The following is a 13,679-nucleotide window of genomic DNA, read 5'->3' as shown; positions in this document are numbered from 1 at the left end:
GCCAAGCCACTCCATCAGCATAAACCACGCCTTGTTTCCCTCATTAACGAGGTGTCTGTTATCTGTCCCTTCTGAGATAAGGCAGCCAGCAGCTGGTGGGAACCAAGGTCAGCATCCATCTGCTGTTATTCTTCTTCACTCTCTTCTCACATCCTTCACTTTGCATTCCCACAGAGAAGTGCAGGTTCAACTGAGGTTGTGGCTCTCTTTGCTGGTTTTCAGGTGAGACAGATAGCTATCTTCCAAACCTACATTACAGAAACTACTAAAGACACTGACACACAGAAAGCATTGATAGATTAGCATCTACTTTGTGGTTGAAGTGTTTTGCTCATTGGAATTTGCTGTGAACCCAAATTTTAAATGGTTCTCTGGGGTACTTTGCATTTACCAAACAGAGAGGGATCTGGGGGTGCTGATCGATACCCACCTGAACATGAGCCAGCAGTGTGCCCAGGTGGCCAAGAGAGCCAGTGGCATCCTGGCCTGCATCAGGAATGGTGTGGCCAGCAGGAGCAGGGAGGTCATTCTGCCCCTGTACTCTGCACTGCTTAGACCACACCTTGAGTCCTGTGTTCAGTTCTGGGCCCCTCAATTTAAGAAGGACATTGAGATGCTTGAGCGTGTCCAGAGAAGGGCAACGAGGCTGGGGAGAGGCCTTGAGCACAGCCCTACGAGGAGAGGCTGAGGGAGCTGGGATTGGTTAGCCTGGAGAAGAGGAGGCTCAGGGGTGACCTTATTGTTGTCTACAACTACCTGAGGGGAGGTTGTGGCCAGGAGGAGGTTGCTCTCTTCTCTCAGGTGGCCAGCACCAGAACAAGAGGACACAGCCTCAGGCTGTGCCAGGGGAGATTTAGGCTGGAGGTGAGGAGAAAGTTCTTCCCTGAGAGAGTCATTGGACACTGGAATGGGCTGCCCGGGGAGGTGGTGGAGTCGCCGTCCCTGGAGCTGTTCAAGGCAGGACTGGACGTGGCACTTGGTGCCATGGTCTGGCCTTGAGCTCTGTGGTAAAGGGTTGGACTTGATGATCTGTGAGGTCTCTTCCAACTTTGGTGATACTGTGGTACCTTTAAAACTGAGGTTGTATAATTTATCAGAAATTAGGCTACAAATATTATGAGGAAGCCTGAGTCAGACACCAAATACTCAAATTCCACAGGCAGAACTCTTTTAAAGAGCTTCTGAATCTTTTACCTACACTACTTCAACTTACTAACAAAATACAGCCCACATCTCCAGGACCAGTACAGTGACAAAGAACTGAAGTGGCAACATCTTCTATGCACATAGACATTCTGTCAGAAAGCAAAGCCATTTTAGGGGCAGATGTTAAACAAGATGACATGCAGTACTTGGAGTTTATGTCTGTTACCTACACACAGTAAATGACAAAACAAGGCACAGATAATTCAAGCTGTCTGTTAAAACATAATAGACAAAGCCAAAAGGAGCAACAGCACTGCACACAGATTTCCCTGGGGTTTACACACACACAAGAAAGATGCTTTAATTTATAACCAAAAGTCAGTCTTAGCCTATATTACTCTGGAGAGATATGGATTTGATGGGTGAACTGTCCAGTGGATAAAGACTTGGTTGGATGATCTCATACAAAAGGTAGTGGCAAATGACTCCATGTCCAGATGGTGACAGGGGACAAGTGGTGTCTCTCAAGGGTCCATACTGGGACAAGTGCTGTTTATTATCTTCATTGATTATATAGACAGTGAGACTGCAGATTGATACCAAGCTGAGTGGTGTGGTTGATAAGGCTGAAGGATAGGATGTCACCCAGAGACCTGGACAGAGGAGGTGGGCTGAGAAGAATCTCATGAAGGTCAATAAAGCCAAGTGCAAGATCCTGCAGCTGGGTTAGAGCAATCATAGAATCAACCAGGTTGGAAGAGACCTCCAAGATCATCCAGGCCAAAATAGCACCCAGCCCTAGCCAGTCAACCAGACCATGGCACCAAGTGCCTCATCCAGTCTCTTCTTGAAGACCTCCAGGGACAGTGCCTCCACCACCTCCCTGGGCAGGCCATTCCAATGGGAAATCACTCTCTCTGTGAATAACTTCCTCCTAAGATCCAGATTGGGGGACTATGAGATTGAGAGCAACCCTCCAGCAAAGGACTTGAAGGTACAGGTGGATGAGAAGCAGGACATGAGACAATGCACACTTGCAGTGCAGAAGGCTACTTGTGTCCACGGCTGCATCAAAAGAAGTTTGGCCAGCAGATAAGAGAAGTGATTCTGCCACTCTATTATGCTCTGGTGGGACCTTACTTGGAGTACTGTGTCCAGCTCTGGGGCCCCCCAGCACAAGAAGGACATGAGCCTGCTTTAATAGTTCCACAGGATGGCCACTAAGATGATGTGAGGAATGGAGCACATCTCCTGTGAAGACAGGCTGAAAGAATTAGGGCTGTTCAGCCTGGAGAAGAGAAGGCTCCAGGGAGACCTCATAGCTGCATTTCAATATCTGAAGGGGACCTACAGGAGGGCTAAGATCTGTTTAGAAAGGCTTGTGGTGATAGGACAAGGGGTAATGGTTTAGAAAGCAGAGCAGGGGAGATTTAGGTCAGATGTTAGGAGGAAGTTCTTTACCATGAGGGTGATGGAACACTGGCACAGGTTGCCCAGGAAGGTAGCTGAAGACATTCAAGGTCAAACTTGATGTGCTCCTGAGCACATCAAGTCTGGCCTTGAGCTCTGTGGTAAAGGGTTGGACTTGATGATCTATGAGGTCTTTTCCAACCTTGCTGATACTGTGATACTTGGTTCAAGTAACTGTCACTAATTTCAGCACACACAACTCTCATCAGGCCACGGAGATGCTCTCAGATTCATTTGAGCTCATAATTACATCAGAATACTCCAAAATGCATTCAAATTGGTGTAATTTCTTAGGCAGGCATCATTAAGCTTTTCAGTGGCAGGATACTCCTAATACTTTCTGCCAAGCCTTAAGGACTACCGGTGAGAAGCAGCTGCACACATCTAAAGATATGCTGGTTTGAGTGGAAGAGGTATTCAGAAATTGGGTTACTGCTGTATTATAAAATACACTTGGAAAAGCTCTTTTCTCAAAGGAGAAAAAGGCAGATAAAACAAAGGGATTACCCAAAAATTGTGCTGCAGGACTCCACATAAGCATGTCACATTTTAAGTGATGACAAATAAGCCACAGTTTGGTCAGCTTCAATCACTTCACTTCAGACACAACTCAGTGGAGCTACAGTAGCAATTAACATGATAATCTGGTTAGAAGTTCAGACAGACTTGACAGAGCTCAGTTAAATGTTAGCTGGAAGCTAAATCTTAGTTTAGGAAAGGAGTAAGAGTGGTTAGTGAAGAGCTGTTTATAAGGAAGAACAAGAGCTGAGGACAGGAAAACAAAGTGTCTGTGTTCATTAGTAAAAGCCCATATACTCTGTTCTTGGGGTCACAGTGAGGGGAAATGGGGTTCAGATGGAAGAGGGGAGATTTACACCAGATGTTGGGAAGAAGTTCTTTACAGTAAGGGTGGTGAAACACTGAAACAGATTGTCCAGGGAGGTTGTGGATGCTCCCTGCCTGGAGGTGTTCATGGCTAGACTAGACGAGGCCTTGAGTGACCTGTTCTAGTGGGAGCTGTCCCTGCCTATGAGGTTGGAACTAGATGATCTTTGAGGTCCCTTCCAACCTAAAATCATTCCATGACTCGACGATTAGTTGAGAACATAAAATCATGTAGCCAGCAGACCTAATTCTTCCGTTAGTTGCATCACACAACTGCAACAAAGCACATTCAGCTGCACTGGCTCAGATGAGAGGACACCTTGGCTGAAACATTTGAATGATAGAAGCTGCTTTCCAGTACCTGAAGGGATCCTACAGGGAGGCTGGAGAGGGACTTTACATAAGCCCCAGGACAAGAGGGAATGGTCTTAAGCTAAGACAGAGTAGTTTTAAATTGGATCTTAGGAAGAAGCTCTTCAGTATGAGGGTGGTGAGACTGTGGGATAGGTTGCCCAAAGTGAATCACAGAATCAAGCAGGTTGGAAGAGACCTCCAAGATCAGCCAGGCCAACCTAGCACCCAGCCCTAGCCAGTCAACCAGACCATGGCACTAAGTGCCTCAGCCAGGCTTTGCTTCAACACCTCCAGGGACGGTGACTCCACCACCTCCCTGGGCAGCCCATTCCCATGGCTCTGTAACAGAACTGTAAATTCCCAAAGGAAGCGAGGCTTCAACGTGCTATGATCATCTTTATACTCATTTGTATCTCTCCCAAGTCAAAACCAAGGTACATAAAGCCACTGCTCCTGCAGGCCCCACATGCATGACAACGTCCAACATACCTTCAGCCTGACGAAATCCATCACCCAGCCTCCACGCTCCAGCTTCTTGTATAGGGTTAACACCCCAGGGAGAGTAACCCTGAACCTGACCCCAGGGGTCGGTCTAAACACCACCAGGCGATGGTTAGCCCTCTCCCTCCCTTCCTGTCCCATAAAAGCAGGGGGACTTCCTGTTCCTCTCTCTCTCTGCATCTCTCTCTGCATCACTCCGCTCCCTGTGTACCATCTGTTCCTGTTTTCTCTACCACGTGGCCATCACCCACGAGGGGGACAAAGCCATCACCATCACAACCTCAGGTTGTATTTATACCTTTTGTATTTTGCCATTTTCCCTTCCCTATCCTTTGCAAACTTCCCTACCTCAGGTAACTTTAAGTTATTGTTAAACTTTTCCTTTTAACTTCCAAATCGAGTGAGATTCATTTCTTTGGGTCTGCTTAACCTTTCCTCTCTCTCTACTTCTAATTCCTTTCTTTGGGAAAGGAGGGGGAAGAGGGGAAGGCACTCTACAAATTGTTATTGGTTCTATCAAATGTATTAGAGTCTCTGGGAATTTAAATTAGAACCCAGACACTTCTCACTACCCAACCTTGGGGCTGAGAGCGAATGAAGAGTGGTTATGGACGCCTCCTCCTGGGGGTCACTTAAGGCCAGGTTAGATGAGACCTTAAGCAGTCGAGTCTAGTTGAGAGGCATCCTTACCCATGGCAGGGAGGTTGGAGCAGCTGATCTCTAAGGTCCCTTGCAACCTAAGCTATTCTATGATTTGGAGGCAGTCTCATTTTGTTGATAAAGATTTGGCTAATATGGCTTCAAAGACAACCAACTCTATCAAACCGTTTACTTGTGAGAATTCTGAACTCAGGGAAAGGTTTCCCTGACTTTTGAAAGGACTCATTCACAGTGCTATAGGAAGTTTAGTCTGAACACCAGAAGTAACAGATCTCGGAATGCAATGTTTATTCAATTCCAGAGACTGGTTAGAAGGAACCAAGCAGAAAGTTCAGTGCTTTTCCACAACAGTGGCATGAGAACATCCATTTCTATGAGATGGTTCTAACAGACAGAGGTAACATGGTCATTGAACAATGTAAATGCTTTAAAAAATCTCCATCAGGCCACACCTGGAGTGCTGTGTCCAGTTCTGGGCCCCTCAATTGAAGAGAGATGTTGAGGTGCTGGAAGGTGTCCAGAGAAGGGCAACAAAGCTGGGGAGGGGCCTGGAGCACAAAGCCTATGAGGAGAGGCTGAGGGAGATGGAGTTGTTTAGCCTGGAGAAGAGGAGGCTCAGGGCAGACCTCATTGCTGTCTGCAACTACCTGAAGGGAGGCTGTAGCCAGGTGGGGTTGGTCTCTTCTGCCAGGCAAGCAGCAACAGAACAAGGGGACACAGTCTCAAGTTGTGCCAGGGGAGGTCTATGTTGGATGTTAGGAGGAAGTTGTTGTCAGAGAGAGTGATTGGCATTGGAATGGGCTGCCCAGGGAGGTGGTGGAGTCACTGTCCCTGGAGGTGTTGAAGCAAAGCCTGGCTGAGGCACTTAGTGCCATGGTCTAGTTGACTGGCTAGGGCTGGGTGCTAGGTTGGCCTGGATGATCTTGCAAGTCTCTTCCAACCTGGTTGATTCTATGATTTCTCCATGATGTTCCTAATAATGTGTCATTGCAGACAGAGGTAATGTGGTCACTGAACAACCTAAATGCCTTAGAATTCCCACAACACAGAGACTTGTATCTGTACTATGTGGAGATTGTGACTTTTCAGCCCTTTTCCTCACTGAATATGTAGGAGTGAAATTCCAGCCTATGACAGGGGGTTGGAACAAGATGATTTTTGAGGTCACTTCCAACCTAAATCATTCCATGATTAGTTGAGAACGCAAAGTTATGTAGTCAGCAGATAATGCATCAAGATAAAACTCATGCATAGCTCCAACAAATGTTTCTGATGGTATCTAACCTGAGGGGTTGACCTCATTGCTGTCTACAACTACCTGAAGGGAGGCTGTAGCCAGGTGGGGGTTTTGTCTCTTCTCCTGGACAACCAGCACAAGAACAAGGTTCTTTGTCCTCTTTCCTGTGGTTTCTATGATTCTATGGTCTAGTTGACTGGATAGGGCTGGGGGATAGGTTGGACTGGATGACCTTCTAGGTCTCTTCCAATCTGGTTGATTCTATGATTCTCCCCATAGCAGAAGGAGGGAGAGCAGAAAAACATGTCTGGGCAAGCCAGGACACGGACAAGCCTATTTTGGCTTCTTCAGGCTTACCATGACAGCTGCTACTAGGTTTCTCCAGAGTCTTCTCTTCTCCAGGCTGAACAATCCCAGCTCCCTCAGCCTGACCTTACAGAAGAGGTGTTTCAGCACCCCAGTCATGTTCGTGGCCCTCCTCTGGACCCACTCCATCAGGTCCATGTCCTTCCTGTGTTGAGTGAGCTGAATGCAGTACTCCATGTGAGGTCTTATCGAAGCTAAGTGGGAGACCTGCCTCTTCTCAACCCTCTGGCCACACTTCTGTTGATGCAGCCCAGGATGATGCAACTGACTACTGGGCTGCAAGTGCACACGGCTGGCTCAGCTTCTCATCCACCAAAACTCCCAAGTCCTCTTCTGCAGGGCTGCTTTCTATCATCCCATCCCCCAGCCTGTACTGATAATGAGGATCGTTCTCACCCAGGTGTAGGACCCTGCACTTGGTCTTGTTGAACTTCATGAGGTGCACCTGGGCCCTCCTCTACAGCTTGTCCAGGTCCTCCTGGATGACATGCCATCCCTCTAGCATATAGTTTCTAGAGCTACAGCTCTTTTTTGTCCTTCAAAATGATTTAAGTTCTTATTCAGTCAAAGAAACTCATAAATCTTTCAAAATGAAAGGAAACTTATCAATTGTGGGGCTTAAAAACCAGAAAAATACCTTAAAAAAGAAACATTTTAACAGGAAAAGATAATTATTTAAATTCTCTACTTCTTTGATGAGAACCTACTTAAAATTGTCTCCTCTCTTTTACAAGTATATTATAGTGGGGGGAAAAAATCAGGTCACAGGGAAGGAGTAGGAGTTTTGTTTCTTGGGAAGGTTTTCACAACAAGATGTTTAAGGTAAAAAACTCCTATGACTCAATATATAAGCTACATGTTAGACTGCATTTCAGAAGAAATAAGAACTGTTATAACCCAGTTTCTTATAGAAAAGATAATAAAAACAGGCTCTGCTTGCTTGCTCCCCTGTGACAGGACAAGGAGCAATGGGTGTAAATTGCAGCAAAAGAGGTTCTGCCTCAACACAAGGGGGAACTGCTTTACTGTAAGGGTCACAGAGCCCTTCTCAGCCCTTCAATACTTGACCTGACCAGAGAACTTGACATCACCAATCACACTTTTGTAGCTTTGTTAGTAAGAAACAACATTTTTTAAAGCCTTGTTCAAACTAATTCTATTTCAAAGAATTCTCACCACAGTGTGATCTCTTTCATACTTCTAATACACTCACAACTAAGCTAGTGGCTTTATTCTTGTTTCAATAAACTCTGTATCTCCATTTCTTGTCAATGAAAAGAAAGGGATTCCATCTTACTCCATCAAGTATCCACAGCATCATTTTGATTGGAAAAGATCAGACTCCATCTACCAAGTTTGTCAATCAAAAGAAGGAGATTTTATCTTACTCCATCGAGTATCCACAGCATCATTTTGATTGGAAAAGATCAGACTCTCTTTATCAAGTTTGTCAATCAAAGGAAGGAGATTTTCTCTTACTCCATTGAGTATCCACAGCATCATTTCGATTGGAAAAGATCAGACTCTGTCTACCAAGTTTGTCAATCAAAGGAAGAAGATTTCATCTTACTCCATCAAGTATCCACAGCATCATTTTGATTGGAAAAGATCAGACTCTGTCTACCAAGTTTGTCAATCAAAGGAAGAAGATTTCATCTTACTCCATTGAGTATCCACAGCATCATTTTGATTGGAAAAGATCAGACTCTGTCTACCAAGTTTGTCAATCAAAGGAAGGAGATTTCATCTTACTCCATCAAGTATCCACAGCATCATTTTGATTGGAAAAGATCAGACTCCGTCTATCAATTTTGTCAATCAAAAGAAGGAGATTTTCTCTTACTCCATTGAGTATCCACAGCATCATTTTGATTGGAAAAGATCAGACTCCATCTACCAAGTTTGTCAATCAAAAGAAGGAGATTTTCTCTTACTCCATCAAGTATCCACAGCATCACTTTGATTGGAAAAGATCAGACTCTGTCTACCAAGTTTGTCAATCAAAGGAAGGAGATTTTCTCTTACTCCATCAAGTATCCACAGCATCACTTTGATTGGAAAAGATCAGACTCTGTCTACCAAGTTTGTCAATCAAAGGAAGGAGATTTTCTCTTACTCCATCAAGTATCCTCAGCATCACTTTGATTGGAAAAGATCAGACTCCATCTATCAAGTCTCATGCTAAACCATGAGACTTGCTCTGTTTTTCAGCTTGATCCTGTTCCATCCCGAATGCTTATGGCATGAAGGTGTTTGGGGAACACACAGCAGAGGGGATTTCAAAGTATGAAATCATTTAAAAGAATTGCAAGTTACCCAGGAGAATAATTTCACTGATGCTGAAAAACACTTTCTTAGTGATATGCTCACACCTGCCACAGTCATGCAGTGAACAGTAAAGAGAGAGCACCACCACTTTGGAGTGGAATAAGGCTGCTACTCCAATACGCAGTTCATAATGCATTAGAGGGACAAAGTTTCACCTTAAAATCCGACTTAATCAAATTATTAACGTAGTAATTAATGAAGGAAAACCAACTTAACTGCTTCTTCAAGTCTGGGGTGGTTTCCCCCTGACAACGCTACATTGTCAGACAAGAAAAAGAGTTGCTCTTACCGCGAAGACCTCCGGTTTCTGAACGGTCAGCGGCAGAGCCCACTGAGCACCTTTGAGCTCAGCCAAAAACCGTGAGCCCAGGGAGGTCTCCACAGGAACAGGGCAGCACTAGGGCTGAAAGCTCTTTCCAGAGGAGCGGACGGACGGGCAGCTACATTTTTAGCTACACCATTGGTCTTTACTCCTAAAAACACCACTTAATAAACACAACACTCCACGCAGAGGTTCCACGCCGCGGTCCGCCTGCCCTGGCGCGGCCGCTGGTGCGAGGCTGCCACGGCAAGGACAGACACCGGCAGTGGGGGCTTCGCCTCGGCTTGCCGGGTGCGAGGTTGCCCAGCTCAGCCTCAGCCGTCCGCTCCCTCCACGGCACGACCGACCGACCTAACTCACTCGTTCGCTGCCCCCTCCCTCCCTCCCTGAAGCTGTTTTTAAGGGTCCCCAGGGACGGCGGAGCGGCAGGGTACTCACATGCCAGATGGCGAAGAAGATGAGGGCGGCGCAGAGGACCAGCGACAGCATGTAGCAAAAAGCGGCGAAGGTGAAGGCCATGGTGGGGAGTGCCCTCTGAGACCCCCGCCGCCGCCGCCCAGTGGCGGGGGAGGGGTGGGGAGGGGTGACAGTACCGGCGGGCTGCCGGGCAACCGGCGACCCCCGAAATTACAGCGGGCAGAGGGGCGAACTGCCCGGGCAGCCTGACACGCGAAGGCAGCGAGCTGGGACAGGTAGGTAGGTAAGTAGGTAGGTAGGTAGGTAGGCGGACAGGCAGGCAGCGAGGCCGGACGGCCGCCGCGCCCCGTTCCACCTAGCCGGTACCGACTCCTACAACCGCCGCCAAGCGTCAGAGACTGCCCGCCCGGCTCCGCCGCCGCCGTTCTCCCCTCCCCGCTGAGGCGCGGCCGTGGGCGGCCCCCGAGGGGCGGGTCCCCTCGGCGCGGGGCTGCGCGGCGGCACCGGCAGGGTCCTGCTGCCACGGCAGCCTGCGCTTGGCCGAGCTCATCCTCTTCACAGTATCACAGTATCACCAAGGTTGGAAGAGACCTCACAGATCATCAAGTCCAACCCTTTACCACAGAGCTCAAGGCCAGACCATGGCACCAAGTGCCACGTCCAGTCCTGCCTTGAACAGCTCCAGGGACGGCGACTCCACTACCTCTCCGGGCAGCCCATTCCAGTGTCCAATGACTCTCTCAGGGAAGAACTTTCTCCTCACCTCCAGCCTAAATCTCCCCTGGCGCAGCCTGAGGCTGTGTCCTCTCGTTCTGGTGCTGGCCACCTGAGAGAAGAGAGCAACCTCCTCCTGGCCACAACCTCCCCTCAGGTAGTTGCAGACAGCAATGAGGTCTCCCCTGAGCCTCCTCTTCTCCAGGCTAACCAATCCCAGCTCCCTCAGCCTCTCCTCGTAGGGCTGTGCTCAAGGCCTCTCCCCAGCCTCGTTGCCCTTCTCTGGACACGCTCAAGCATCTCAATGTCCCTCCTAAACTGGGGGGCCCAGAACTGAACACAGCACTCAAGGTGTGGTCTAAGCAGTGCAGAGTACAGGGGCAGAATGACCTCCCTGCTCCTGCTGGCCACACCATTCCTGATGCAGGCCAGGATGCCACTGGCTCTCTTGGCCACCTGGGCACACTGCTGGCTCATGTTCAGGCAGGTATCAATCAGCACCCCCAGATCCCTCTCTGTCTGGCTGCTCTCCAGCCACTCCAACCCCAGCCTGTATCTCTGCATGGGGTTGTTGTAGCCAAAGTGTAGCAAAGTGCTTCAGGATCCAGGGCATCTGCCGAGGCAGGACTCGATGCCCAGGACCAGGTGCCTCGCTCGGCTGCGCCGAGAAGGGAAGAGCAACTGGCAAGCCGAGATAGGGCAGAGCGTCAGCTGGAGAGGCGAGGTCGGCGCTGGAGTGGCCATCCTCTGATTGAGACAGGGATAGGTAGGACGTAACGAGCTGCCACGGAGTAGTTCAGCAAAGTAGGATCAGCTCACCATTTACCATCAGATGAAAAAGGTGTTAAACCTGGACTCATCGAATGGTTTGGACTGGAATGGATCTTTAAGGGCCATCCAGTCCACCCTGCTGCCTGCAGTGAGCAGAGACATCATTAACTAGACCAGGTGTCTATATTTAGCCCAAATCTGGGGCTAAGCTATAGCAGTTCCTCTGTCACATGATGACCCCTCTGCAGTGGAGAAGGCGAATCAGGAAAAGAGGTTCCACAGACTGAAATGAAAATGGATTTAATGAAGCAGCCAAATTTATACCAATGTCCATGTAAGATAAAGTTGTACTCAGCCCAGCAAAGGTGTAGCACTCACACTGATGTAAAAGGCATGCCTCCAGAGCAAGAAGAGAAGCCCAAGTAGGAGACTCTAGCAAACTCCTCTACACTGGTTGTGATGCTCGTGGTCTGGGATACACCTGTAGCCAACTTCAATCTGCTGTCCTGGCTGATGCAGGACTGCTAACAGGTGAAAGATCTGCTTCAGTGCAGCCCTGGCCAGCCTAAACTAATTGGAGGTGTCCCTGCTCACTGCAGGAGGGTTGGACAACATGAGCTTTAAGGGTCCCTTCCAACCCAATGCAACCTGTGGTGCATGTGGAAAGTTATATATTGAGCCAGCAGTGTGCCCAGGTGGCCAAGAGAGCCAATGGCATCCTGGCCTGCATCAGGAGCAGTGTGGCCAGTAGGACAAGGGAGGTTATTCTGCTCCTGTACTCAGCACTGCTCAGGCCACACCTTGAGTACTGTGTCCAGTTCTGGGCCCCTCAATTCAAGAGAGATGTGGAGGTGCTGGAAGGTGTCCAGAGAAGGGCAACAAAGCTGGGGAGGGGCCTGGAGCACAAACCCTATGAGGAGAGGCTGAGGGAGCTGGGGGTGTGAAGCCTGCAGAAGAGGAGGCTCAGGGCAGAGCTCATTGCTGTCTACAACTACCTGAAGGGAAGCTGTAGCCAGGTGGGGGTTGGTCTCTTCTCCCAGGCAACCAGCAACAGAACAAGGGGACACAGTCTCAAGTTGTGCTGGGGAAAGTATAGGCTGGATGTTAGGAGGAAGTTCCTGCCAGAGAGAGTGATTGGCATTGGAATGGGCTGCCCAGGGAGGTGGTGGAGTCACCATCCCTGGAGGTGTTGAAGCAAAGCCTGGCTGAGGCACTTAGTGCCATGGTCTGGTTGACTGGCTAGGGCTGGGTGCTAGGCTGGACTGGATGATCTTGGAGGTCTCTTCCAACCTGCTTGATTCTATGATTCTATGATTTTGCACCTGAAATCCTGCTGAGTGTATGCTTGCAAAAGCCAAAAACCCAAACCCATTTGGTTTATTCATAACCACACAGTTTGAAAAGAGATGTAAATTAGGTAATATCTTCAGGGAGGTTTTTTTTTTTGTTTGTTTGGTTGGTTGGTTTTTTTGACCACATTAATCATAGAATGGCTTTGGTTGGAAGGGACTTTAGAGATCATCTACTCAAACCTCCCCACCATGGGCAGGGACACCACTCAACTAGACTTGGTTGCTCAAGGCCTCATTCAAAGTGGCCTTGAACACCCCCAGGGAAGAGGTATGCACAACCTCCCTGAACAGCCTATTCCAGAGTCACACCACCCTCATACTGAAGAACTTCTTTCAGTCTAAACATACTCTCACTGAGCTTAAAACCATCCCCCCTTGTCCTCTCTGTAGACACCCTTATGAAAAGTCCCTCTCCAGACTTCCTGTAGCATCCCTTCAGGTATTGTAAGGAAGCTATAAGGTTTGCCTAGAATCTTCTCTTCTCTAGGTCGAACAATTCCAGCTTTCTTAACCTGTCCTCACACCAGAGGTGTTCCAGCCCTTGGATCACCTTTGCAGCCCTCATCTGGACTTGTTCCAGCAGCTCTGTGTCATCTTTGTGCTAAGGACACCAGAAATGGACACAGTATTCAATGCTGGGTCTCGCAAGAGCAGAATAAAGGGGAGGAATCACCTCTCTTGACCTGCTTTACTTTAGCATCTGAATATATATTACCTATGTTAAACCTCAACACAGAAAATCTGATGCTCCAAGAAAATGCAACATTTCTTTCTGGAGCATTGATGTGTACACATACACACACACATATGCTTCTGTCTAAAAAATATACACTCTATGTATCATAAGCTGTCAGCCCATGGCTTGGATGGCAGCACTCTGTGCTGGGTTAGGAACTGGCTGGAGGGCTGAGCCCAGAGAGTGGTGGTGAATGGTGCCACATCCAGCTGGCAGCTGTCACTAGTGGTGTCCCTCAGGGATCAGTGCTGGGCCCCATCCTCTTTAACATCTTCATAGATGATCTGGATGAGGGCATGGAGTCAGTCATCAGCAAGTTTGCAGATGACACCTAGCTGGGGGCAGATGTGGCTGGGTTGGAGGGCAGAAGGGCTCTGCAGCAGGACCTTGACCGCCTGCACAGATGGGCAGAGTCCAAGG

At 48.4% G+C, this 13,679-nt stretch overlaps 1 protein-coding gene across 2 annotated transcripts in view; it reads right to left on the bottom strand.

The window, feature by feature from the left end:
• Positions 1-10,117, bottom strand: part of CNIH3 (cornichon family AMPA receptor auxiliary protein 3) — a 79,563-nt gene extending 69,446 nt beyond the window's left edge. For both annotated transcript variants that reach the window (XM_064164588.1, XM_064164589.1), the window contains exon 1: positions 9,708-10,117. In XM_064164588.1, coding sequence (XP_064020658.1) covers positions 9,708-9,788 — 81 coding nt within the window. In that variant the 5' untranslated portion in view covers positions 9,789-10,117. The remainder of the gene's footprint in view (positions 1-9,707) is intronic.
• Positions 10,118-13,679: the final 3,562 nt, after the last annotated feature.

Source organism: Pogoniulus pusillus, chromosome 25, assembly GCF_015220805.1.
Source record: "Pogoniulus pusillus isolate bPogPus1 chromosome 25, bPogPus1.pri, whole genome shotgun sequence".
NCBI lineage: Eukaryota > Metazoa > Chordata > Aves > Piciformes > Lybiidae > Pogoniulus > Pogoniulus pusillus.
The sequence above is the reverse complement of the archived record's forward strand: the minus strand, read 5'-3'. Positions and strand labels throughout refer to the sequence as shown.